The sequence below is a fragment of the Vombatus ursinus genome, unplaced genomic scaffold (genome assembly GCF_900497805.2).
Source record: "Vombatus ursinus unplaced genomic scaffold, bare-nosed wombat genome assembly UNPS02012958.1, whole genome shotgun sequence".
NCBI classification, from domain to species: Eukaryota; Metazoa; Chordata; class Mammalia; order Diprotodontia; family Vombatidae; genus Vombatus; species Vombatus ursinus.
Window position 1 is genome coordinate 1,015,033 of NW_020952736.1, and position 25,503 is coordinate 1,040,535.

Consider the following 25,503-nt stretch of genomic DNA (forward strand, 5'->3'; position numbering starts at 1 on the left):
ACAAGGGCCAACGTTCAATATGAACATTCTTCCTGAAGCGCTGCATGGTTGTGAAGCTTGGAACGAAATGTCCAGAGAATCAAAGTTATAGTGAGCAAAAGCGTGATGGAGAGTATACATGGTAGGTATCAATAGGCGGCAGCATGTTTCCAGCGGTGACCTGCCTGCAAGAACTGGCCCCAGTCCTTTCCAATTGGCTGAGGTGCCCGTGAGGAGAGCTCTAAGCAGCCATGGTGCCCAGCCGAAATGGCATGATTCTGAAGCCCCAGTTCCACAAAGACGAGTTGCCACATGGTTTAACCAGCCATCCAGGAAGATCAGAAGGTGAAAGGCCTGTCAAGCAAACGCACATCCAATTGCTCCTCACCCTGCATCTGGTCCTATCCGGCCCATTGTGATACCGCACCAAAGTACATGCTGATAGAGGATTCACCTTGGAAGAGCTTCGGGTGGCTGGTATCCATAAAAAAGTGGCACAGACCATTGGTATCTCTGTGGACCCTCATTGCCGAAATAAGTCTACAGAGTCTCTCCAGGCAAATGTGCAGCAGCTGAAAGAATATCGTTCCAAACTGATCCTTTTCCCAAGGAAACCATCTGTGCCCAAGAAGGGAGATAGCTCTGCTGAAGAACTCAAGTTGGCAACCCGGCTTACAGGACCAGTTATGCCCATCAGAAATGTCTACAAGGAAGAGAAAGCTCAAGTCATCACTGAAGACGCAAAGAATTTCAAGGCATTTGCTAGTCTTCGAATGGCCCGGGCCAATGCCCATCTCTTTGGAATCCAGGCAAAGCGAGCCAAGGAGGCTGCAGAGCAAGATGTGAAGAAAAAATAAACAGTCTCTGAGCACTTTCAATATTTCAATAAAATCATACAAAATTTAAGAAAAAAAAAAAAGAACTGGGCCCAGGGAGCCCATTGAGGAACTGCATGATAAGAAAAGGAGATGGGCATATAGTAAGAGCCAAGGATAATAGATGGTCAACCAGAATATTCCACTGGTACCAATGGAATATAAAAAGTACTAAAGGAAGATCTCTAGTCCATTGATGGATACTTTGTGGAGAATCTACAGTTGGTTGTTGGTGGTTGGCTCTTGTCCTTTGTTCTCAGAGGATCAAAATGACATCATAGTGTGTCCAGCTGTGGCTGATCAGACCACTAAGAGCTCAGAAGCCTGTACCACAGGCTGGGCACAGATAGTCCACATGAACATTTGGAGTGAAGATGTCTCTGAATTTGCTTTTGAGCTACTGCAATTCTGTTTTGCTCACAGAGCGCAGTGCCTTCTTTGATGTGCCATTCTGGGTGGTCCTTTGCCAGTGTCTCCCATCTCACACGATCAATTCCAGAGTTCTTCAGAGAGACCTTGACAGTGTCCTTGTATCGCTTTTTCTGACCTCCATGTGAGCACTTGCCTTGTGTGAGTTCTCTGTAAAATAGTCTTAGGCAAATGAACATTTGGTAGCCCATCAGAGTCGCTCTCTCTCTCTCTCTCTCTCTCTCTCTTTTAGGCAATTGGGGTTAAGTGACTTGCCCAGGGTCACACAGCTAATAAGTGTCAAGTGTTTGGTCTGAAGTTGGATTTGAACTCTGGTCCTCCTGACTTCAGGGCTGGTGCTCTATCCACCGCACCACATGACTGTCCCCAGAGTTGCTTTCTCGGCAGTAAAGTTTGAATGCTTGGCAGTTCAGCTGCAGAAAGGACCTCACTGCTCCGTACCTTATCTTGCCACATGATCATCAGAATCTTTTTAAGACAATTCGAATGGAAGTGATTCAGTTTCCTGGCATGGCATTGGCATACTGTGTAGGTTTTACAGGCATGCTACAATAAGGTCGGCACAACGGCTCTGTAGACCTTCAGTTTGGTAGATAGTCTAATATGTCTTCTGTCCTACGCCTTCCTTCAGAACCTTCCAAACTCTGGCAATGCATGGTCAGCCTTATCATCTTTTTTTTTCTTTCATCCAAAGACAAGGTTTATTAGAACATCCGTCATATTGGACAAACTCTTAAGGAGTCTGAACATTAGTAAACCGTGGCTAGATTATAGGAATCTGAGTCGTGGCTAGATTATAAGAATCCCAGCACCTTAATGGAGACAAGATGGACCTTATATACAGAAAGCCTGTGGGAGGGACCCAGGAGTGACCAGTAAGCTGGGGTGAACAGAACTCCTGGGATCTGGACCTCATAGCCAAGGCAGAATGGAGCCTAGCTAGGATTAAGGGTGGAAAATGGTTGGGGGCGTTAGGGAGGTAAGATAATAGAGGGGAGATTAGGTGTAGCCACAATGAAACAGCCTCATCATCTATGTGTACATCCCGGGAAAGTATACTACCAAGGTAAGTGAACTTATCCACAGCATTCAAAATTTCTCCACTTGCTGTAACCAATGGTTCCACATAGGGATGGTGTGGTGCTGGCTGGTGTTAATTGTTAAGCCAAAATTAGCATAGGCAGGAGAGAATCAATCTACACTCTGTTGCGTCTCGATTTCAGAGGCTGCATTGAGTGCATGGGCAAAAAGGATGCAGGATGAGGACACATGCATGGACTATGACCTGCACTGATGGAAGGAAGACTCTTAACAATAGAGGTAAGAAGACTTGAACAGGAATATCCTTTTGGGGGCAGCAAGATGGAATTGTAGATAGGGAGCCCTTAACTTGGAGTCAGGAAGACTTGAGTGCAACTCCTGCATAAAAACACTTAGGAATGGTATGACCCTGGACAAGTCATATAACCTCTGTTTACCTCAGTTTCCTCATCTATAAAATGAGAATAATAATATCACCTCATACTCCCAATAATATCACCAAATTCCCGTGATATTGTAAGAGTAAGGTAAGATAATATATGTAGATCTCTTTGCAAACCTTAAAGTGGTACATCAATGTATTAAAAAGTGGTATGTCATTATTAAAGTAGTGCATCAATAAGTATTATTTTTGGGGGGCTAGGCATTGGGGTTAAGTGACTAGCCCAGGGTCACACAGCTAGTAAGTGTTATGCGTCTGAGGCCGGATTTGAACTCAGGTCCTCCTGAATCCAGGGCCAGTGCTCTATCCACTATGACACCTAGCTGCCCCAATAAGTATTATTTTTAATAGCATCATCATCACCATGCCTTTCCAAGCCTTCTTGAGATCTGCATTTTCTCTTGACCAGACCCAAGAATCTTGGCTTCCCACAGTTCTAGATGCTCACCGTAATTCACAGAGCCTGCTTTCCACCCAGTGTTTAGACGAAGGGGATCCTACTCCATGACTGGCATGAGTTCTACCCCCCCCTCCCCGGGATATAATAATAATGACACTAAAACAACGATATCAATAACAATATCGGCATTGAGATGTGATGAACAGAGAGCTTGGCCGCAGAGTCAGGAAGACCTGGGTTCCAATCCTGCCTCTGACACATCCTGGCTGTGTGGCCCTGGGCAAGTCACTCAACCTCTCACTGCTTTAGGCTACTCTCTAAGAAGATATGTTGCAGCTAAGATGCTGATTGCATTGGTAGAGGGAATTTCTTCTGAAAGTTCCCTGTGCCACAGTTTACAAGTCTATCTCCTATCCCCATTATTAATTAGAATCTCTACAATAATAACTCAAATTTCTATGGTCCTTTAAGAGCAACAAAGCATTATCCCCACAATAACACTGGGGTAGATATTATTCCCATCTTACAGATGAAGACCCAAGGTTCAAAGAGGGTAGCTGACTTGTTCACAGTCACACAGCTGGTAAGCATAGGAACTAGTGGGTCAAACCAAATCCAGACCTCATTCTCCCGCACCAGATTGCCCATCAATTAAACAATAACTGTTTATTGAGTCTCTCAGATACGTCCAGTCAGGAAGTGGAATCAGGGGTTGGGAGATTAGACTATGGCTGGGAGTACAGGGGTCACAAAGGGATGCAGGGGGTAGTAGTGCTGTAGGAGTAGGGGTGGGAGAATCTGAGAATGTGTATACATGGGACAAAGGCCAGAAGGGAAGCTGGGGAGCACAGAAGGCGACGGTAACACGTTTTCATTCATTAAGGCAGCCCCATCCTCATTCCCTCCCAGTCACAGAGTTCACCTATATCTGCAGGGACAATTTAGCAGTGAATGGACTCAAAAAGGGAAGTTTATTGTTGGGAGGAAGAGGAACAGGAAACAAATGCCTCCACTCCTCCATATTCCAATCACCCCCTAGTTTATTCAAATTTCCTCATACTCTCAAGTCCTTGTAAGGTTCCCCCAAGTCTCATCAACTCTAGAGAGATGTAGAGTGGGCACAGCCCTATGTCTGAAATCTAGGGTAGAGGAAGAGAAAGGACTTTCCTTTCTGTCCAGCTGTCTCTATGTCTCCTGGTTTCTTCCTCTGGCATCCACTGGCAGGTTTCATGTACTCCAGCTGTTTTTCTGTTTTGTTTTTTTTTTGTCGTTTTTTTTTTTTTTGCCACTGGAGGAATACTCAGTATCATACTGCCCTGGTTCCAGGGGATGGGGCAGGTGAGCCTGAGACTCTGAGAAGTAAAATCCCAGGACTAGACTTTGGCTGGAGAAACATAGCAGCCTGTTGACCTCTAGATGGGGCAGGACCAGGATCGTGGGGTAACCAGTCCCCAGAAGGTCTTCTGTGCCAGAGAAAGGAGAGTGTGAGTAAGGGCCCCTTCCATTAGGGAGGAGGTGTGGGGTGAATGGGTGTGACCCAAAAGAACTTCTTCCACTCTGAAGTGAATTCAGGCTGGCAGCGGGGAGACAAAGACCCCTTCCCCAACATGAAATCCAGTCCTAAGTGTATGAGTTTAGGGAAAGGAGCTCCATTGGCTAGAGAGCCAGTGTATGTGGGTAGGGGTGAGGGTGAGGGGGAGCGGGGAGGTCAAGGCATCTAGGAGTAGGTGTGGGAAAAGTAAACTCGCTGGTGAGAAAGATGCCTTGTCATTCACCTAGAACGACAGGTCACATTTGGGACAATCTAAGGGCCTTGGCCTGGGAAGCGAAGTAGGAAGGAGGGAACTAGGGAAATGGTCCCTTACCTGGTGGAACGGGCACTGTTTCCGGGCATACCACTCCTGACAGTACAGGGTGACCATTATTGCCTGGCCCAGAAAAAGCATTGTCCACATGAGGACATTCCACACGGACGACTCAGTGGTCTGGTCACGCATCAGGAAGTGAAGCATTGCTAGAGAGAAGAGATTAGATGAGTCTGGGATTCCATTCCCCTCACCGTTTCCCAACCTGCTGGTACTCTTTCTCCCTTGCCTTTAATTTTTCTCCCAGGTATCCCACCTCCACCTTGGGAATTGCCTCTCCCAAATCGTCCCCCTAATCATGTCTCTAACTCCTCAAGAGATATTCTCCCAGACATCCCTTCCTGACCCCAGGCACCTTCAAAACTCCTCCCCAGCCCAGAGGTATTGCTATGATATCCCTCAACAATTTCTGGGCACCATCTCCCCAAGCTGTTGAAAGACAGTGCTTGGGTTTCCCTGTGCCCCATGGAGCTTTTTCTTGTCTTCAGTCTTTTTGTCCAGGTGATAGCCTGCTAAAAGAGGTACCAGAGGGAGAGAACTCATCTCATTTCCCTTCTCTCTTCCCAATGCTGAGAAGAAAGGTTAAGGATTCTTAGCCAAGATGTGTCTCATTTAGCACAGGGCAGGTAGGTGGCACAATGCCTAGAGTCAGAAAGACTCATCTTCTTGAGTTCAAATCTGGACTCGGATATTTACTAGCTGTATGACCCTGGGCAAGTCACTTAACCCTGTTTGCCTCAGTTTCCTCATCTGTAAAATGAGCTGGAGAAGGAAAAGGCAAACCACTCCAGTGTCTTTGCCAAGAAAACCCTCAAGGGGGTCACAAAGAGTTGGACATGACTGAACAATGTCTCATTTAGTGTGAAGGATCCATTCCACCTCAGCTCTAGATCCTCATAAATGACATCTCCCACCTACCCCCCACCACTAGCTTAGAAACCAGTATTGGTATCAAATAGTTTATGTCAAATCTAAAGTTTTTAGTCTGGTGTTAAAGTCCCCTCCACTCATCCATCCTGGAAAGACAACCCAACCTCATTTCATGCCTTTGTTAATGGGATCTCTCCAGCTCAGACTTCCATAGCCATTTGGGCAAATCTACCAGAACATCTGGGACAGCAGGGTGATGCAGTGAACAGAGTGTTGGGCCTAGAGTCGGAAAGATTAATTTTCATGAGTTCAAATCTGTCCTCAGACACTTAGAAGCTGTGTGACCCTAGGCAAGTCACTTAACCCTGCCTGCTTCAGTTTTCTCATCTGTAAAATGAGCTGGAAAAGGAAATGGCAAACCTTCCAATATCCTTGCCAAGAAAATCCTATGTGGTCACAAAAAGTCAGACACAACTGAAAAATAACTGAATAACAAAAACCTGAACCTCAGATGCTCCACCACTCGGAAGCCATCTTCCCCCCAGCACTGTCTCTTTCTGCCTTCCAAACACTGCTCCACAATTTCCTCCTCCAAGAAGCGTAGTCTGATTCACCCTCGGTCTAACTGTCTATCTGTGCTACGGTGCCCTCCCAGGATTATTCCCTATGCCATTCTTATTTTCCTTTCTTGATACTTATGTCTATGCTGGTCCATTCATTGCCAGTTATCCTGACTTTGTCTTGCTGTTGGGCTCAGGGGACTCTGAAGGAGAGAGGGAGACTGATGACTTCAAGCAATTCTGCTTCACTTAAATCCAATTCACTTGTAAGTCAAGACATCACCCATGATGTCATTGCTCCTCTTTGAGAATGGAGGAGGCACAACAACTTCTCTGTGTGTGCATTAAGCTAGTAGATGGAATTTGTTTGTTTTGTTTGGTTTTTTTTTTAGGCAATTGGGGTTAAGTGACTTGCCCAGGGTCACACAGCTAGTAAGTGTCAATTGTCTGAGGCCGCATTTGAACTCGGGTCCTCCTGACTTCAGGGCCAGTGCTCTATCCACTGCACCACCTAGCTGCCCCCAGTAGATGGAATTTGGTTGATGGGGAGAAGTAGGGCAGCTCCATCTCAGTCCCTTTCTGGTCTTTTCCCTAAGGTGATTTGCATGAACCAATGGCATGATGGGAAGCTCCACATCACAGGTCCATCCAGTTGTGGTTTGGGGTGAGTTTTGGGGGGAAGTTTTGCTAAACTGAACTTCCAAAGTGATCTTCAAGGACTCAGACTGGCAACTTAAAGCATGGCACAAGATAAAATTTTCTGATCACGATTCAAAGAAAAATTGAGAACATCCCTAGGATCTTGGGAGCCCCTTCTCTTCTGCCCCTTCTCCTATCCTCTTCCTGCCCAATAAATAAAAAAGGGAAAGAAGTTTTGACCTGCCTAACAAACAATAAATCACAAGAAAAGCTGGCTCGTGGCAACGGCCAGCACCCACAGACACAAGTGACCACATAGAGACAAATTAAAAACCTTAGCAAAGTAAGTGACATGTTCCCTCTCATGCATCAATCAGATAGTAATGACTTTTCTGGGGGCACTTCTTTGCATTCCTTATACATACGCTAGCTCCACATGTGTTCCTGTCCATTCATGTTGGGGTATGATAACTTGTAGAAGAGAGTATTGGCCCTGGATTCAGGAGGACCTGAATTCAAATCCGGCCTCAGACGCATAACACTTACTAGCTGTGTGACCCTGGGCAAGTCACTTAACCCCATTGCCCAGCCAAAAACAAAAAACAAACAAACAAAAAAAAGATAACTTGTGGAAGGGACATACCACCAGGAGTATGACTAGGGACTTGTCACCTACCTTGCTATGGTTTATAATGTGTCTTTTGTACCAGGTAGCTGGTGGCACAGTGAGTAGAGTACCGGGCCCGGAGTCAGGGAAACCTGAGTTCAAATCCAGTCTCAGAAACTTCCTAACTGTGTGACTCTGGACAAGTTAGTTAACCTCAGTTTGCCTCAATTTCCTCATCTGTAAAATGGGGATAAATAATAGCACCTACTTCTTAGGGTTGTTGTGAGGACTAAATGAGGTGATATTTATAAAAGCACTTAGCATGGGGTCTGGCACATAGTAGGTGCTATCTAAATGTATATTCCCTTCTCTTCCCTTCCCTCCTTTGAACTAATGTGTCCTTGGATTGCCTGGCAAAGAAAGATGGAGGTGAGGGCTAGTGAGCCATGGTTTTTGAATGTGTCATAAGACCACAGCTTTAGAGCGAGAAGGGACATTAGAGGTCATCTAGTCTAACACCCCACCCCCAATCATTTTTATAGAAAAGGAAACTGAGGCCCAGAGAGGTGAAATAGCATGCCTGAGATTCCACAGACCTAGGATTCGAACCAAGTCCTTTGACTCCGAGTTCCACCATCTTGTTACCTACCACTTTGCTGCCTCAGACTATGGTTAGTTTTGTGTGTGTGTGTGTGTGTGTGTGTGTGTAGGCAATTGGAGTTAAGCGACTTGCCCAGGGTCACACAGCTAGTAAGCGCCTGAGGTCAAATTTGAACTCAGGTCCTCCTGATTCCAGGGGCAGTGCTCTGTCCACTGCACCGCCTTGCTGCCCTGCCATGGTTCATTTTTAAGGGACCCCTGTGTACAATAATACAAGTGCAAAGTTGAGAACTCTCTGAAGACTCCTCTTCCCTCTGGATCTCTGGCGTTCCTTCCACCTTGCATGCTCTCCATAGCGATTCACCAAGGGCACGGAAGATCTGTCACTCACTGGCCCTGGCTGTAGATGATAGGGGCTCTGCCTACCTCCAAAGAGGAAGAGAATCAGCATGACTGGGTAGAAGAATCCCAGAACAAAGGAGAAGATGTATTCATGGACCACAGCGGAGATCAGGAACACACCGAGCATGGCTGGTCCTCTCGCCCCGAGACCCAGAAGCTGGAGGAGAGAAAGAGGGCAGAGCGAGTCCCTCAAGCTGTATTCTAGCGAATTCCTCTCTCCTGAGCCCTCTCCCCATGAGAACTCCCTAAGGAAGCCAAGAGGCAAAAGTGACGGCGTCTGAAGGACTGGAGAAGAGAGAGGCATTGGACTCAATGAGAAGAACCTGGTTTCCTGATGTTGATTAGCTATGTGGTCTTTAACAATTTATTTTTCTCCTGGGCCTTAGTTTTCTCACTTCGAAAATCGAGAGACTGGGCTAGCACTAGGGTCCATGAACTTTCAAAAAAAATGTTTTGGTAACTATTTAAATAGAATGGATTTCTTTTGTAATCCTATGCATTTTATTTTCTGCATTTAAAAACATTATATGACTTGTTTATAACAGGTTTTGTTTTTCTTGCCTTCCCATTAGATGGGAGATGGGATGGGGTGAGGGAGAGAATTTGGAACTGAAAAAAAAGAATAAAAAAGACTCTGTACTTAAAAAATAAATTTGAAAAAATATCCTATGAGAAAGGGGTCCATCGGCTTCCCCAGCCTGCCAAAGAAGTCCATGGCACAAAAAAAAAAGGTTAAGAACTCCTGCACTAGATGATCTCTATGGTTCTAATTTTCTATGGTCTTGAGTCTTTTCCAGTTCCAAAGACTTGTAAGAGAAGGAATAGTACGAGTAAAGGACAGGAGGCACATGGGGTGTGGGGGTGGGTGGCCAGTGGACTAGGAACATAGCCAGCCCTTGTGTAGGGAACTGGGGGAGGGCAGCATAAGGTCCAGTTCTGACTCAGTTTTCTCATCTGTAAAATGAAGTTCTTAAAAAAAAAAAAGGAAATGGTTGAATGGTTTTTAAGGTCCCTTTCAGCTCTGACCTTTTATGAGTCAGTTCTAAAACTGAGTGAGGGATGATAGGTCAGGGAGAGAGGTGGGCTGAAGAATAAGATGTTGGATAAATAACAGCAAAGGGAAAAAGAAGTTAGAAAGCTCCAGGGACTTCCCAACAACTGAGTTGGAGGAGAGGAGTAAGTTGGGAAAAGGCTAGGAGAAAGTTCTAGGATCCTAGCCCTAGCCCTAAAGCTGAAAGGGACCTCAGAAGCTGTCCAGTGTGACCCCCTCATTTTACAGATGAAGTCTGTGGGGTCTAGGAAGATTACGTGACTTAAGTTACGAAGGCCAATCTCATTTCCTGGATGCTTGCAGGGAGATCTTCTTGGCTAGGGACATGGAGAGATCTCTCAGAAGGTCTAAGAGTTCTGGGGAGTTCTGGGAACAGGTGGTCTTGGGGCTCCCCCTTACCCGAAGTCCATCCTGGTAGATGTAGCTGTAGAGCCAATCATGGACCACCACATTCCAGGTACGAAAGAAGTTAGAGAAGGAGGTTGAGTTCCACCAGTCCTGAGGAGAGAAGGGCAGCATCAGGGGCCAGGCTGCTCAGTACTCATCAGAATGCTCTCTGACTCTGCCTTAGTGCTCCCCAGCCCCAGCGTGGCCTGCATGGATTCTCCAGGTCCCAGAATCCCCCTTCCCTTCCCTTCCCTTCACCCACCTCTGTCCCTGTGCTCCCTACAAGGCTGTGAAATAGGCAAAATCTCACCATTTTCTGGGAGATGTCACCAGAAGAAACTGAGTACCCTCCTGCATTCCTAGTTCCCTATCCAAATTTGCTCTTAGAAAAGGATCTGATATTGAAGCATACTATTTTTCACTTTTTGTATTTTTTTCATGTTTTTTTTTCTTCTTTGGGTCTGTGTTTTCTTTCACAACATGGCTAATATGGTAATATGTTTTGCATGATTGAACATATATAACGTATAACAAATTGCTTACTGTCTCAGGGAAGGGGAAGATGAGAGAGAGAGAAAGAAAATTTGAAACCTAAAATTTTTTAAATAGTGAATATTAAAAACTGTCTTTAACTCATGATGGAAAATGCTATCCACATTCAGAGAAAGAACTATGGAGTCTGAATGCAGATCAAAGCATACTATTTTTTCTCTTTTTTTTTCCTTTCTCATAGTTTTTCCCTTTTGTTCTGATTCTTTCACAACATGAATAATATGGAAATATGTTTAATATGATCCTCCATGTATAACCTATATCAAATCGCTGGCCACCTTCGGAGAGGGAAGGGAGGGGGAAAATTTAGAATTCAAAATCTTATAAAAGTGAATGTTGAAAAGTAAAAATAAATCAATTAATTAATTTTAAAATTTTGTCTTTACATGTAACTGGGGAAATTTTTTTATTATTTATTATTATTATTTTAAAAAAGGATCTGATACTAAGGTGTCAATGATTGATAAAGTTTGATAACAGTTTACTTCTCACTGTGGGATTTTGTACTTTTAATTAGGGCAGCCTTTCTGACTCCAGGCCTGGCACTCCATGCACTGGATACAGAGTTTGGGGCCTGGAAGTCAGGAAGACTCACTTTCCTGAGTTCAAACCCAGCCTCAGACACTTACTAGCTGTGTGACCCTGGGCAGGGTCATACAAGGACCTTTTTTGCCTCAGTTTCCTCATCTATAAAATGAGCTGGAGAAGGAAATGGCAAACCACTCCAGTATCTCTGCCAAGAAGAACCCAATTGGGGTCACAGAGTCGGACACAACTAAAGAAAAACAACAATTGGGGAGAAAGTCTAATTACAGTAAGAGAATGAATGAATCTCTTTTGTTTTTTTTTATGTTGATTTGTGTGTGTGTCAGAAATTCCTGGATGTACTAGGGTTGCCTGGAAAGCTAAGAGGTTAAGGGCCATAAAGCTGGGATGTGTCAGAGACAAACCTTGAACTTGGGGCTGTCTGACTCATGAACAGCTTAACAATACTCCTAGTAGGAGCAAAAAGCATTACCAAGGAGGGAGGTATTTTTAGGGAAAGAGGAGCATTCCCAGTTCCTGAAATCATACTTCTGGACGACCACCTGCTTCATTTACTGGTGGAGTTTTCTCCTTTGCTTTCACTTCTATTTCCCTCTCCCCTTCATCCTACCTACCTTGTAGAACATTCGGTCTGCAAACCGTAGCATCTCTGAAAAGGCATTGAGCCAGCAATGGAGAAAGGCAAAGAATATGAGCAGCAGCATGAAGACACCTGGGGGTGAGGGCACGAGGTCAGATCAGCCTCCTCCTCCCCTCTCCCTGGGCCATTCCATCTTCTGAGGTCAGGCCTTGTTCCACCCAGAGACTCCCTCTGGTCCTTCCCTTTTGTGGACGCTCTCTCCTTCAGTATCTCATGCCTAATGTTATCTTCTTAGTTTGTTGTTGTTGTTGTTGTTTTTTTTGGTGAGGCAATCAGGGTTAAGTGACTTACCCAGGGTCAAACAGCTAGTAAGTTTCAAATGTCTGAAGCCAGATTTGAACTCAGGTCCTCCTGACTCCAAGACCAGAGCTCTATCTACTGCACCACCTAGCTGCCCCTTATCTTCTTAGTTTTAAGAACCGCTGCTGGCTGCTCACATCCTCCCCCTCCACTCCAGCCAGAGTCTTCCCACTAGGTCAAGTGGAGTATCCTGCATCTCGCAGCCCTTTCTGCTTCCGCAGTCTCTAGGATGGACCCACCGGGCAGTGTGGCATGCAGGATGGAGAGCACCAGGGCTCGGGTGCTGAAGGGCTCACGGCTCATGTTGTCAAAGATGGGCACACAGAGTCGGCCAAGGATGAAACAGGCATAGAACACACATGCTAGGACCTAGGGAGAGGACGGAAGCATAGGAGACCATCAGCAGCTACCTTGAGAGTCCACCCAACCTGAATATCTATCTCACTTGGACCCCTAGCTTCTGAATCCTTCTCCCTGAACCCCTACTTTTTCTCTGCCCAAAGATTTCATCAGGCCTTTTCCCCATCCAATTCTCTAATACCTCCTCTTCCCCCCAACAACAGTTTACTTGCCTCCCCCCACCTCCATCACTTCTCATTCTCTGACCTGGGCAAATTTCTTGACCACATAATTCCACCTGATATGGGTTGTCCTGGAACAGTAATTGGGAGGAGTGTCACAGACTCCCCAGGAGATCTTACTTTTGAACCTCTGGAGTCCCTTTTCCCTCAATTGCTCAATTATGGGGGGGGGAGTACCGGAGGGATTGGGATCTGGGACATCTGGTGCCTTCAGGTAGAAGGAGGGATCCAGGGCTTTGGGGTAGGGTTAAGGACCCCAAGGAGAAAGGGAAATCAGAAAGATGGGGCTTTAGGCGGGATCGGGCTTTCAGAGTAGGGCAGAAAACTCACCTGGGGTAACTCTCTCTGTATATGAGTGTGGGGCAGAAGAGGAAATAGAGGTAGCTGGAGAAACTGGGAACTTGGGCTCCCTTACCTGTGGTGGTGATGGAGACAGAGGCAAAGTGAAGAAGGAAGGGTTTAGGTCACGGGAGCAAGAGGGTGCGAGAGACTAACGGATTAATAAGGGGAGAGGTGGAGAAAGACCAGACTCTGATTGGGAATCCAGTAAGAGTGGAGTAAGGAGATTAAGACTGGGAGACAGAGGACACAAGGAATGAGACAAGGGCCTCTAGGCCCTTATACCTCTAGGTATAAGCAGATGATGGCTGAAGAAGAACAGAAGGAATAATGTCTGTTCCAAGCCAATAAGTAGCAGGCAATCTTACTTTTTGTGACCTCTTTGTATCTCCCTCCCCCTCCCCTGGAGGCACTTTATCTTTGGAGGGCAGATCCTACCCCACCCAGGGCACCCTTCTGTCTTCAGGCTTCCTAGCCTTCTTCCTTTTACAGGAAAGCTGCCTCATTTATCATCTCCTGCCCAAAGTTATCTTCCTAAGAATTCTGACTGTGTCATTTTTTCACAGGGGCCTTCTGGAGGCAATGCCAACCACCTTTATCGTTTATCCCAGGGGAAAGAATGATGGTGGTAATTCTAAGTCAAGGTGGAGGTGGAGGTCCTCAGCCAGTGCCTAATGAGGGAGCCGCGTTTAAGCCGGTGTAGCAGAGACCATTGTCTGGGTCTACCTTCTTTGCCCATGCAGAAGTGATTGTGGTAAGGAATGAGAAGGATGGACTGGAAGTTTCAGGGAAATAGGGGGTGTGGGGACTGAAGGACTGATACACTTATCAGAGGATTCACCTGCTTTGGTATGGAGGATTCCAGGTGTGGCTTCCCTCAGGAAGGAGTAACTTTTCATCACCAACCGGATCTGGGTAGGAGTTGGGAGAGAATTATTAAATATTAAATATTAATTATTAAACACACACTAAACAAATATAAATTAATAAATGATTAATTAATATTTAATATTAAATTAATATAAAATAAATATACATTAAATAAATATTAAATATTAAAACTGGAGAGGGAGGTTAGTGCTTGAAGTCAACACATATTTACTAAATGCCTAATGTGTACAGGGCCCTGTGCTAGGTACAAGGGATATAAGTCTGAAAGAATAAAGGCAATGCACACATAGCACTTTCCTGTTTATAGCCATGACGACAATGCTGTGAAGTAGGTAGTAGGAGTATCGTCCCCATTTTGCAGATGAAGAAATTGAGGTCGAGAGAAGGGAAAGGAGTTGTCCAAAGTCACAAAAGGAATTAGTGGTTTAACCAAAACTAGAACCCAGGCTTTGTGATGCCCAGCTGAGTGCTTCCCACGAGGGAGGGAAGGTTGGCCGGGGAGTAGCATTCTCTGGTATTAAATGTCAGCGTCAAAACCTCCTTGTGTGCAAGTGTTGGAGTTGAAGTAACCCTTAGATTTCATGGCTGGAAAGAACATTGGAGACATCTAGTGCAATCTACTCAAGGGAGAAGTGACTTGCTCTGTCCTAGGTCACACAGGTGGTAAGTTAACGCATCTCATGCTGGGTCCACCTCTCCTTAGAAGCAGCCTTTGGTGCAGTAGCCCACAGTCAGGAAGACCTGAGTTCAAATCGGGCCTCAGACAAGTCCTAGCTGTGTGACTCTGGGCAAATCGCTTGTTTGCTTCAGTTTCCTCAACTGTAAAATGAGGATATTCAAAGCACCTACCTCATACGGATGTTGTGAGGATCAAATGAGATCATATTTGAAGTTAGGGCAGTGCTTGGCACATAGTAGGGGCTCTCTATAAATTTTTATTCTATTTCCCTTCCCTACTTGCATGGGCACCATTTTTATGCACTTATCTGCCAGTCTCTAGCCATAGCCTCTTAATCAATCTTCCTGCCTCAAATCATTCTTCTTTCTAGTCCTTCCGCCTCATAGAGGCCAAAGTGATTTTCCCTATGGTTCAATCTGACCATGGCGCCTCCACAATCTAACATAAGCTTCTCTCTCTGGCTTTTCTTATAGCCTCCACAACCTGGTCCCAATCTTTCTTTCCAACCTATTTAAATATTACTCTTCTTCCTGTCCTCTGGAACCTGGCCTGATTGGCTTTTCTGCTGTTCTTCATAAAGTACACTCCATCACCATCTCTGGCTCTTTGTACTGGCCGTCCCCCTTGACTGGAAAGCACTCCCACCACACCTCGGTCTCTCAGAGACTCCTTGTTTTCTTCTACGTGAAATCTTTTCTGGTCCTCACAGATACTGCTGCCCTCTCCCCCAAAAACTAGCCTTGATTTATTTTATATGTACCTATTGATACACATATTTCCACCCTTCCCCTTCACCCCATGTAAGCTTCTTGAGGAAAGGGACTGTTTGGCTCTGGCACCTAGGATAGTGCCTAGAACATAGCGGTCCCTTAATAAATAATGATTGATTAATAGATTGATTTAAACCCAAGTCCCCTGACACTAAATATAAGGTGCTCTCCACTTCACTGCACTGTTTTAAGCTCATTCTGTGCCTCATAGTACCTAAAACAATCAATGATCCTTGGGGAGGTCAGAGGCTGAAGATGGTAGAGTATAGCAGGTCAGAACAGGGTTCTCCCTAGTCCTACCTGATCATTCAGTAGGCAGCCTCCAGTGTCCCTGGACTGGTTGGGCCACCTTTGAGTTGATTTCTTTGGAAGAGACTTCAGTCTGACCCCACTTTCATTATTCTTCCTCCTCTTTCTCAAGGTTGGCCCCATCCCTTGCAGATTTAACTGTCCCTATGGAACCTTACCCACCCGTCTGAGTTTCCCCCACTCCACCTCCTTATGTCCCAGGTTCAGCCCCTACCTGCTCAAAGACTAGGATACAGCGGGAGCCAGGAGACAGCTGGTACTGCAGGGTCATGTGGACTGGGAGGACACCCAACACCATCATTTGGATGGCTAGAAGCCCTGCCCCCAGCCCTGCCCCTGCATACCAGGTCCCCTGGCCTCTGGGTCTAGCCCATAGCCAAAGAGCCTGGTATGGGGCTAGGAGTGTGCACAGGAACATGGGCAGCCAGGACATCAGGGCCAGGGGCAGCTGTCCGAAGCTGAAGGCCAGTAGGTCAAACTGTAGCACCAGCCTTGGGGTAGAAAGAGGAGATTCAGGGAGGGTACACTCTAGTCAACTGTCATCCTTGATTTTCTCCTTTTCATATTGCCCTGATGGGACCTGAACCCCAGCGAAGCCCTTAGACTTGCCCCATCATTCTGACCCTACTTGGACTACATGAAATACTGTGTTTCATAGCCCCACCCTCCCCCTTAGTGCCATTGATTATTTCTCATTTATCTTGTACATAGTTCTTTGTATGCTGTCACCCCCATTAGATTGAAAACTCCTTGAGGGAAGGGACTGTCTTTGGACTTTATTTTTATCTCTATCACTTAGCACAGTGGCTGGCACATAGTAGGTAATTAACAAAAACCTATGGACTGACTGACTTAAGCAGGGTCTCTTGGGTGAGGTGGAATTTCCCGGAGGACACTTTAGAAATGATCTATCCAGATGGCATGGGTATTTTTTATCCTCTCCCTGAAATCCCCTGGCCTAGATATTAATGTTCCTAATGATACCAGATATAAGGCTTTTAGGCCTACTGTTTTCCTTATACCGACTCTTTAGTGAAAATATTATTCTACCCATTTGGGAAATCACATTTAGAAAAGTAAGTGTCTGAACTGGAATTTCAACCCAGGCCTCCTGACTTCAGTCATATTGCCCAAGGTTTGGGGTTCTTACCTACCCATCTCCCCAACCTAATTAGCTTTTGTGTTCTCTCTCTCCAGGGATAACACATAGAAAACTTGAAAACAGAATGGAACACATCTGGGCGAGGGAGCTGCCTAAAGAAGGGTTAAGATGATTGGTGTTGGAGGTGTGTGTGGGGGGGCTATTACCATGGTGCAGATTGTGGTACCCAGAACACCCATACCTTCCTTCATCAATGAAGTCTATGGCCAGTGTGTTGATGATGAAGACACATAGTCCCGCAACAAAAATGTGATAAATGGTTCGAAAATGCTTAATTTCCATCAGTTCGCTGGAAGGACCAGAGTTGAGTGAGGTTAAGAAGTTCAGTCATTGGTCTGTCCAAACCCTTTTCTGATTCACTCGTATCTCATCTTGCGATCCCTTCCTCCCCGTCCCCTCCTGGGGGATATACGGAAAAACCTTTAAGACTTAGAGCATCTTCCCTGCTCCACCCAAGTCTGGAGGTCAGGATTCCTGGTTCCCATCTGCACTCATCCCTTCCCCTACCCCTAACTACTGCCTTTACCCTGACTCACTCGAGCAGTGACTTGCGATGGATGAAAACTTTCTGTCTTTCCAGATTTGGTTCTCGGGTTCTGAATGGAGATGGAGAACAGAGAAATTCCAGAGAATAGGGGCAGTACCAGGAGACAGAAGCAAGAAAACTCAGGAGACATTCATTGCCAAGTTGGGGAAAAGGGCTGGTGGGGAGATGTTGAATGTCCCAGAATGGAAGGGCTCCTGCTGCTCACCTTCTGGTCCTTACCTTTTTGGGGATTCCTGGCAGGCTGAGGCTGGGCCCCAGCCTTGAGTTGTGCAGGACTGAGCAGTTTCCCAAATGGCCCTATCAAACAGCTTAGTCAGCTGCTGGTGGGCTTGCTCCAGCAACTCGATCTTCACAGCCTGAGGGACTTAGAACCAGAGTAAGCAGACCACCCCAAGAGCCCTTCATTTCCTACTCTTGGACCTTCACTGGCTTCTGATTCCTTATAGCCTGATTCTGGACCTCCATCCTTGCCCCTCTTCCCACTTCTTGACCCTGTGATCCAAACTACAGGGTTACTTAACCCCACCTCCTTACTGACCTTTGACCCACGACTGATTTTTAATCCTAAAATAAGACTTTCACGTCTAACCCAGTCTTCATCATTTCCCTCTCACCTCAGGATCTGTCCAACTGGGCCTCTGACTCTGGGACTTTGTCTCTGACCTCTAACACAGTCCCACTCCAGCCCACTCACCTCCATATGCCTTGTCAATTGCACCAGGTCAGGAATTCCATGTTCTTTGGTACTTTCTAGGAGAGAGAGGGCCGTTGGCCACATCCAAGAGGTAGGAAGTATCTGGGCTGTATTGTCTTTGACCCTAGGAAGGCCTCAGTCACCTATACTGAGACCTTTTAGAATTACTGATCCTTATGTCCCTTGCCCTCTCTCTCACTCTGCCACCTCCCCTCCCCAACTTCCCTTTCATAAGGAGTTCGGGGCCAGTGACAAAGATGGAATCAGATTATTTAGGCAAAGATTCCAATATTAGATCTCTCAGGCAGACAAGGTCTGAAACGATAGACTCCATCTAGAACCTCCTGTTCTTCCAGTATAGGGAAAAGGACTGAGGTGAGCTAAGGCCTTTTCAACAATACATTGCCCACTCCTTCCCTGTCCTCCCCTCCCCCCTGCCCCCACACCTCTGCCTGCCTCCATTCACTGTCCCTGACAGGTCTTCCTCTACTCTCTTGGGACTCACCGTTGATGGGGGAGTTGTTTGCTTGCTTCTCTCTCCGCCCCTGTCTCCTCCGAAGCTGGGTCCCAGTTGGCTCCATGATGTGTGTGAGTAGATAACTGGCTCCCCTCACAGTACCTGCCCCAGGCAGTGCCTGTGCACTGTGTGACTAGTGTGGACTGAAGTCCTCTTTGGAGGAAAGGGCCTGCTAGGCTCTTGATAAGATTATCTTATGAGGATTAGGGTTCCTAAGAGTGAACTTTGCACCTGTCAGAGGGATCTAGGAGCACACCTCCCCAGTTCCAGTTGAGCTTCCTGTCTCCTCCAATTCACTCCGCCCCTCTATAGGTCATTCACTGACAACGATAGCTGTGCTGGTTGCACAGGGCTTTGCCTATCTCGAACCTTTATCATTCTAATACCTCTCAGCTGCCTCCCACACAGAAGACTAAAGGTCAAGAAAAGATGGGGAGTCAGTTTGTGTTCTTAGGAGGCCAATGCCTATCTCCTTGCTGACTCATGACATCCTAGATGTATCAACTCCCCGCTAGGTTCTGTGGCACTAGAAACCCTGAAGATGATACCAGTATTTGGATAATCTCTAGGGAAGAGATTATTGCCCACTCCCACCCACTCAAACAAGTTAAAAGAAGCTACCAAGCTTCTTTTTAAGCACCTGCCAGGGTCTCTGAGGGTTCAGGTGCCACTTTCCCTGAGATACACCTGGAGGAATGACTTCATTTTTATTATGTTTCTTCCGGAGTCGGAGGTAGGGGAGGTGGTTCTAGAGATTAACTATTAACCTTTTTCTTTTCCCATGGTATTCAGAGATCAGTGTCAGGGACAAAGTCCCCAAAGCAGGACAGAGAACGACAGAAGGCAGGCATTATTCTTCCCTCTGTCCCCATCTCTCTCTGCACTGTGGATGGGAGATGTGGTTGGTTTGGAACATCATCAACCAAAGGACTTCCAAATATCTCAGAAAGGATGGAGATTAAGCAACAGGAAGGGTCTAATGACTGGCTTGGGGATGGGGTAGTAAGAAATTGGAGAGTGAGCTGGAATGAAGATAGAATAAGTCAGGGGCTTCAGGTATGTGTGTGAGGAGGGAGAGGGGCAGGGGAAGGAGGTAATCACACATAGACACCAAGACCCCAACTCAGCTTTATTAACAACCCAACCCAACACCAACAGCCTTCCCAACTATCACATAGTTGAGTTACTGACACACACAGCCCAGCTTGAGGAAGGATCAGGGGGAGATGGAGATGCTGGGGGAAGAGGAGGGGGAAGCCAGGGCTCTTCTACCTTGAGTTCTTCATCACTCAATAAATAGCCCACGATGGCACCCCTTTCCAGACCAGCTCCATCAGTGGCCCCAGCTCCTCTTCCCTGCCTCTGCCTCAACCACTGGGGTCAGAAAGACAGTTGGAGTTTGCATCCGATTCAGTGGGGCCAGTCAGGGGTTGTCCCATTCGGGTTACACACCAACATGGTCCCCTTCGCAGCCCCTGAGATGACCGACACTGGGTAGAAACACAGAGATGGAAGTGAATGGGTCTCACATCTACAGGGGAAGCCGGCAGGAGCTGATTGTCAGTAAGTCAATGGGGGTGGGGGATTTGGGGAAGGAGATGCTAGACTCCTGGCTCCTATTTCAGGCTTTCAAGTGAGACACAGGGCAGATCTGTGAATGGGTATATATATCTGAGATGCCCCCGGATTCTTAGCCTTGACCCACTTATGCATGACCTCTGTTCTTCCAACTCTTGCCTTACAGTCTTCCTCTCACTATCCAAATTCTGCCTGTCCTTTGGGACCTAGCTTAAATCCCTTGACCATTCTGATCTCCCAGTGACAGTCCCCTCCTTCCTACTGTTAATGCCTTCACTAGTCACTCGGTAATTAATCAATACTGCCTTAAATTGTTAGTTCTCTTTTCATACCCTATACATCTTATACACACATATGTACGTATATATATATGTATATACACACACACACACATATATGTGAATGTGTGTGTGTGTGTGTAAATCTCCTATCTCCCCAACTAATTGATAAGCTCCTTGGGAGCAGCCACTGTGCCTTGTTTTTTTATCATATGCCCCCTGAGCACTTCATGCCATACCTTGCATGAAAAGTAACAGGAGCTCAATAGATGTCTATGGGCTAATGGAAGGATGTAGGGAAGGGGATGAAAGCGTGTCCTCACCTGCCGCTTCCTGTAGAAGCCTTTGTGGTCACAGTTGGGCACATAAAGAGTCCGGGCCCCACGGTAGACTTCAGCCTGGAGTTGCTGTAACACTGTTTCTAGGTGGCGGCGGCATGGACCCTGGGGGAACATGGCCAGTGTGATTGGGGTGGGGGGAAGAGAAAAGGATTCTTAGAACCAGAGGTCATATCCCCTCTCCTCCCTGACACCCCTGGGTAGGGGGGTGGCTGCAGGCTTGGCTGCCCTCTCTCCCTTCTGTCATGTGCCACTCTGGCATGGATAGGGGCTCATCCCTTACCAATGAAGAAAGAATTAGCCAAGCAAGTCTCTGAAAGGAGGTTTACCTCCACCCTTGAAGTTTATTCCATTATGGGTTAAGGGGCTGGACCCTTCAGAGCTGACAGATGACCCACGGAGCCCTCCCCTAAGAGGCAGATTCAGAGGTGCTTATTCCCAAGGTCTTTCTCTCTATCTTTCTTTTCATCATTACTTTCCCCCCAAATGAATGTTGTCATCAACCCGCCCCACCCGTTGTGATCCCCCTTGCCCACCATCTCACTGTCTTGTCCACCCCCAGGACTGGGTCGAGAAGGAGTAGAAGGGGTGCCCAAGTTCTTCTCTCGACCTCCACGGTTCACATCCTGCTGTTGGGGGCCCCCTGGGCTGGGCTTCGTTCCCTTAGGACTCTCCGCTGTGGACAGACATGGTGGAGCGTGAGGACAGGAGATCTATAATCAGGATGGGAGGTGAGAGGAGGGCCCTTCCTCCCCGATTGGGAAAAGAGATGGAGACCCCTATTCCTCAGCTCCTTCCCAAGTGGGAAGAAGAAAAAGGCTTTAGGTTGAGTGGGGGAGAGCCCAAGTTTTAGAGCCAGAGATGCCAGGTCCTAATACCTCTCTGGGTTTTAATTTCTTCATATTAGGCTGCAGTGAGGGGGAAATAGATGTGAACCGATTTTGAAAAATGTAAAGCGCTATAGTAAAAATGTGAGAGATTGTTATTATTTTTGTATGTCTGACTTAATCAGGAACTTTTCCCACTCCAACTAATTTCTTAATGGACATTCCACAAATGGCCAGATGGGGGAGTCCCAAGCCCAGGAACTGATGGGATGCAGGACGGCGGGGGGAGAGAGGAGGGGGTCAGCAGGGACAGAAAAGGAATGTGTGTCCCCTTCCTGACCCTGCTTGTGACTCACCCCTACCCCTCCCGGTGCCTGAGGTTTGGTTACTCTCAGAGAAATCCAGCAGGGGATGGGGGAGGGGTCCCTGTTGGATCTCTTTCTGGTCCTTTAGCCAGGTCCTGAGAAGGAAGAAGGGTGCGGTAGTTCTTGGATGGGTATAGTGGGGACCATTAGGAAGGAGTGCACAGAGTACCTTTTGATCTATAGACTTGTTTCTCACCATTGAGAAGGATCCAGGCAAGGGAGTTGGTGGGAAGGGATTTGGGGGATGGGGGACAGGATATTCAAGATGGTGGGGGGCAGCATTGGAGCACTGGGCAACAGAGGACAAAGTGAGAGGTGACTGTGTACTTCTTGGAACTTTTCCCAGGTAAAAGAATAATAATCAGTTATACCTCCTCACTCGCTCTAAAAGGTCTATGTCCCTCTTGCCCCAAAGACAAAATCTATTTCTCTTCTCTGACCTTTTCTCCGTCTCTCTGTGGCCAATGAGAAAGTCTCTTGTGTAACATTATCTTTTTCTACTTCCACTGGCTTTAATCTGTAAATCTTTCTTTGTAAACCCCAAAGCTCTCGAACCGTATAACGTTAGTGTTTGGCAAACAGCAGCCTCTCTTTCTACCTCCTTGGAATCCAAATATACCAAACAACTAACCTCAATCCAAGTCATGCAGTCAATTCTGGATTGAACCTGGACATCCCAGACCTAACCAGTTTGTATCATGAAGTAATTGCAAGCTTTGTCCTAACACCCACTATAAGCTCATATGTACTTGGGGTGAGGTGAGGGTTCCTTATCTTCTTCACCACTTTCTTGTCCCTCCAATTTTCTTGGGTTGACGCAATCCCTTGACAACCTGGTGATAGCGCTGCCCATATCCTTCCCGAGTGTTTTCTTCTATCCCTTTCCCTTTGATGTCCATCCAGTCCCTACCCCTAATGCCGCTTCAAGTTCTGACTCAATTCTGCTGTCTTCATAACCTGGTGGCCCCTACCTTTCCAGTCTTCTCAAACTTCACTTATTTACTTTGATCCTGACACTGACCTTTGCTGTTCCTTGAACAAGATATTCCATGTTCTGGCACTGGGCATTTCCACTGACACTCCCCCGGGCCTGGAATTCTGCCCCTCTTCACTTCTATCTCCTGACTTTCCTAGGTTTCTTTAAATCTTGGTTAAAATCTCCCCTTCTCCAAGAAGCCTTCCTGATCTCCCTTAATACTAGTGCCTTCCCTCAGTTGATTATCTCCTATTTATCTTGTTTTTATCTTGTTTGTACTGTTTTCACGTTGTTGCCCTGGATAACCCAAGCCTTTCTTTGTATCCGCAATACCTAGCACAGTGCCTGGCATCTAGTAAGCATTTAAAAAATGCTTGTAGACTGACTGACCTTCCCTGTCCAATGCTATTAGGTAGGGCTAACAGGATCAGGGAAACCTGCAGGCTGAGTTTACTCTCCATGCCATTTCCAAGTGTGTTTCCCTGGAAATAGAGGGACTGCTATCCTGATTCTTCTTTTCTTCCAGACCAAGGGTGACTGACTGCACAGGGAATAGGGGAAGAAGAACATTTATGAATATAGTGGGTATTTTTTGTGTTCCTAGCTCTTCCTCTCCATCCCAGAGATGTGGAAAGTGGGAGGCAGGAATTTTGGTCCATTCCCTGGTTCCTGAGCCTTGAGCAACAAGAGCTGGACATATTGGGCCGGGATAGTATAGTTAGGCTCCCTGCCACCCCAATTTCCCAGTGAAACAAGAGGAAAGGAATATGAGGGCTTGTGAATCTAAAGAGGCATGGTGAAATAGTGGATAGATAAAGAGTGTTGGAGTTCAGTCATGGAAGACCTGGGTTCAGATTCCTTCTCTTGCACTTACTTGCCATCTGACTGACTAGGCAAGTCACAACTTTTTTTGGGGGGGGGGGTCCTCTGGCAACATCCTAGGACTTGGGAATTCTGACACCAGGAGTTCCTTCATGATAAACAAATCAAAATCCTGTATGTATTCCAAAATCTCTTCTGGGCCCCCAGACCTTCAGATTCTTTCTCCCCTCCCCGCTTAGCCCATGAGGACAATTGAGTGGTAGAATATTGTAGGCAACGGTAGCTAGGTGCAGGGACTCTGCCTTTTCTAGTTGTAATCTCCACCTCTGCCCCCCACCTTAGCTACACCTCCCTAGAGGCTCCCCTTTGTACTTAGTTCACCAGCACTCAACCTGGAACGAGGGAATGCTGGTTGGTAGGGAGAGACTCCAGAGGCCAGGAGGATGGGTGCAAAGACAATGAATAGAGCTAAGAATGAGGGGATAGAGTTGGGGGGGTGGAGAGACTCACAATTCTGAGGGGAACCAGTCTCTCTCTAGCCCTCCTTTGGGAGCTGGGCTCACCCAGGCACCTGGAAGGAGGTGGGGACGGGCTTTGGAACTCACCTGATGGCCCCCTGGACCTTCGGCAGCGACCCCGGCCAAGCAGCAATGCTCGGAGTGGTGTCTCATCATCTTCTGGGGGATGGCATTGTAGCCCTGGGCCACAGTTAGGGGTGTAGACCCCGCATAGTTCCCCTTCCCGCCTGACGCACCCTCCGGCCTCTGCACACCCTTCTGGCTGCGGCTGCACTACCCCTTCCTCCTCCTCCAAGCAGCCCCCAGGGCAGCCCGCCGGCGCCCCCTGCCCACAGTCTGGACACCGTGCCGAGGTACCCAGATGGGCACCTAACAACAGGGACAGCAGCAGCAAGAGCCCGCGGGGGGTCATGGCCTGGTTTTCCACCCCTTCCCACCCTCCTGAAGCAGTCGGAGCGCATCTGCAGGCGCCCGCAGCCCCTCTGTCTTAAGTAGCTGGCCAGCCCCGGGCCGGCCCCTTTAAGAGCCAGGTGAAGGGGGGGGCAGGGGCATTCCCCAAACTGGGTGGGACTCGAAAGGCCCCCCCCACCTGGGTACTCCCTCCTCCCCCTTCCCATTCTCTGTTTACTTCCCAAATTGTCTTTTTTTTTTTTTTTTTTGCTTTGTTCCTGGGAATCTCGCCCGGAATTTGGGAACAGGGCAGCTGGTTGTGGGAGTGGGAGGAGGGTGTGGGGGAAGGGGAGGCGGGGAATTGGGATGAAGGGGAGAGAACCTGAGAGAGTGCGTGTATGGAGGGAGACTGAGGGCAGCCTAAAGTTGGTGGGGATTTTGAGGGAGAGGAAGAAGAAGCGAAAGGGTAGAGCTGAGGCTGAGATGAGAAAGAATGAGACAATTGTGGAAATCATAAAAGGGGGATATAGAGGAGAGATAGGGAACAGGGCTAGACAAGACAATAGAATTGAAGGCAGGAATAGGAAAAGCCTGATGGGGATGGAGAATGAAGAGAAAGAAGTGAACCTTCTAAGTAGGAATGAGAAAAGCTTGGAGGGTAAAGGTTAGCGAAGGAAGAGATAGCAGAGCTGAACCGGGATGAGAGAAGTGTCCGTGGGAAGGAAGTATATTATCTC

At 47.1% G+C, this 25,503-nt stretch overlaps 2 protein-coding genes and 1 pseudogene across 2 annotated transcripts; 1 reads left to right on the forward strand and 2 right to left on the reverse strand.

The window, feature by feature from the left end:
* Nucleotides 1-215: 215 nt before the first annotated feature.
* Nucleotides 216-836, forward strand: LOC114040340 (annotated as a pseudogene).
* A 2,977-nt stretch (nucleotides 837-3,813) lies between these two features.
* SOAT2 (sterol O-acyltransferase 2) lies at nucleotides 3,814-19,703 on the reverse strand. The gene is made up of 15 exons (XM_027858415.1): nucleotides 18,663-19,703; nucleotides 18,158-18,213; nucleotides 17,683-17,819; nucleotides 17,453-17,512; nucleotides 17,098-17,205; nucleotides 15,969-16,245; nucleotides 13,947-14,016; nucleotides 13,097-13,181; nucleotides 12,792-12,837; nucleotides 12,425-12,554; nucleotides 11,860-11,957; nucleotides 10,160-10,258; nucleotides 8,734-8,866; nucleotides 5,032-5,180; nucleotides 3,814-4,629 (listed from the first exon to the last, which is right to left on the reverse strand). Exons 1-15 carry the CDS (start codon nucleotides 18,736-18,738, stop codon nucleotides 4,579-4,581), a joined length of 1,575 nt encoding a protein of 524 aa, XP_027714216.1. The 5' UTR covers nucleotides 18,739-19,703; the 3' UTR covers nucleotides 3,814-4,578.
* Nucleotides 19,704-19,788: 85 nt separating this feature from the next.
* Nucleotides 19,789-24,848, reverse strand: IGFBP6 (insulin like growth factor binding protein 6). Its single transcript, XM_027858416.1, has 4 exons — nucleotides 24,464-24,848; nucleotides 21,405-21,544; nucleotides 20,854-20,973; nucleotides 19,789-20,164 (listed from the first exon to the last, which is right to left on the reverse strand). Exons 1-4 carry the CDS (start codon nucleotides 24,786-24,788, stop codon nucleotides 20,042-20,044), a joined length of 708 nt encoding a protein of 235 aa, XP_027714217.1. The 5' UTR covers nucleotides 24,789-24,848; the 3' UTR covers nucleotides 19,789-20,041.
* Between the last annotated feature and the right edge of the window lie 655 nt (nucleotides 24,849-25,503).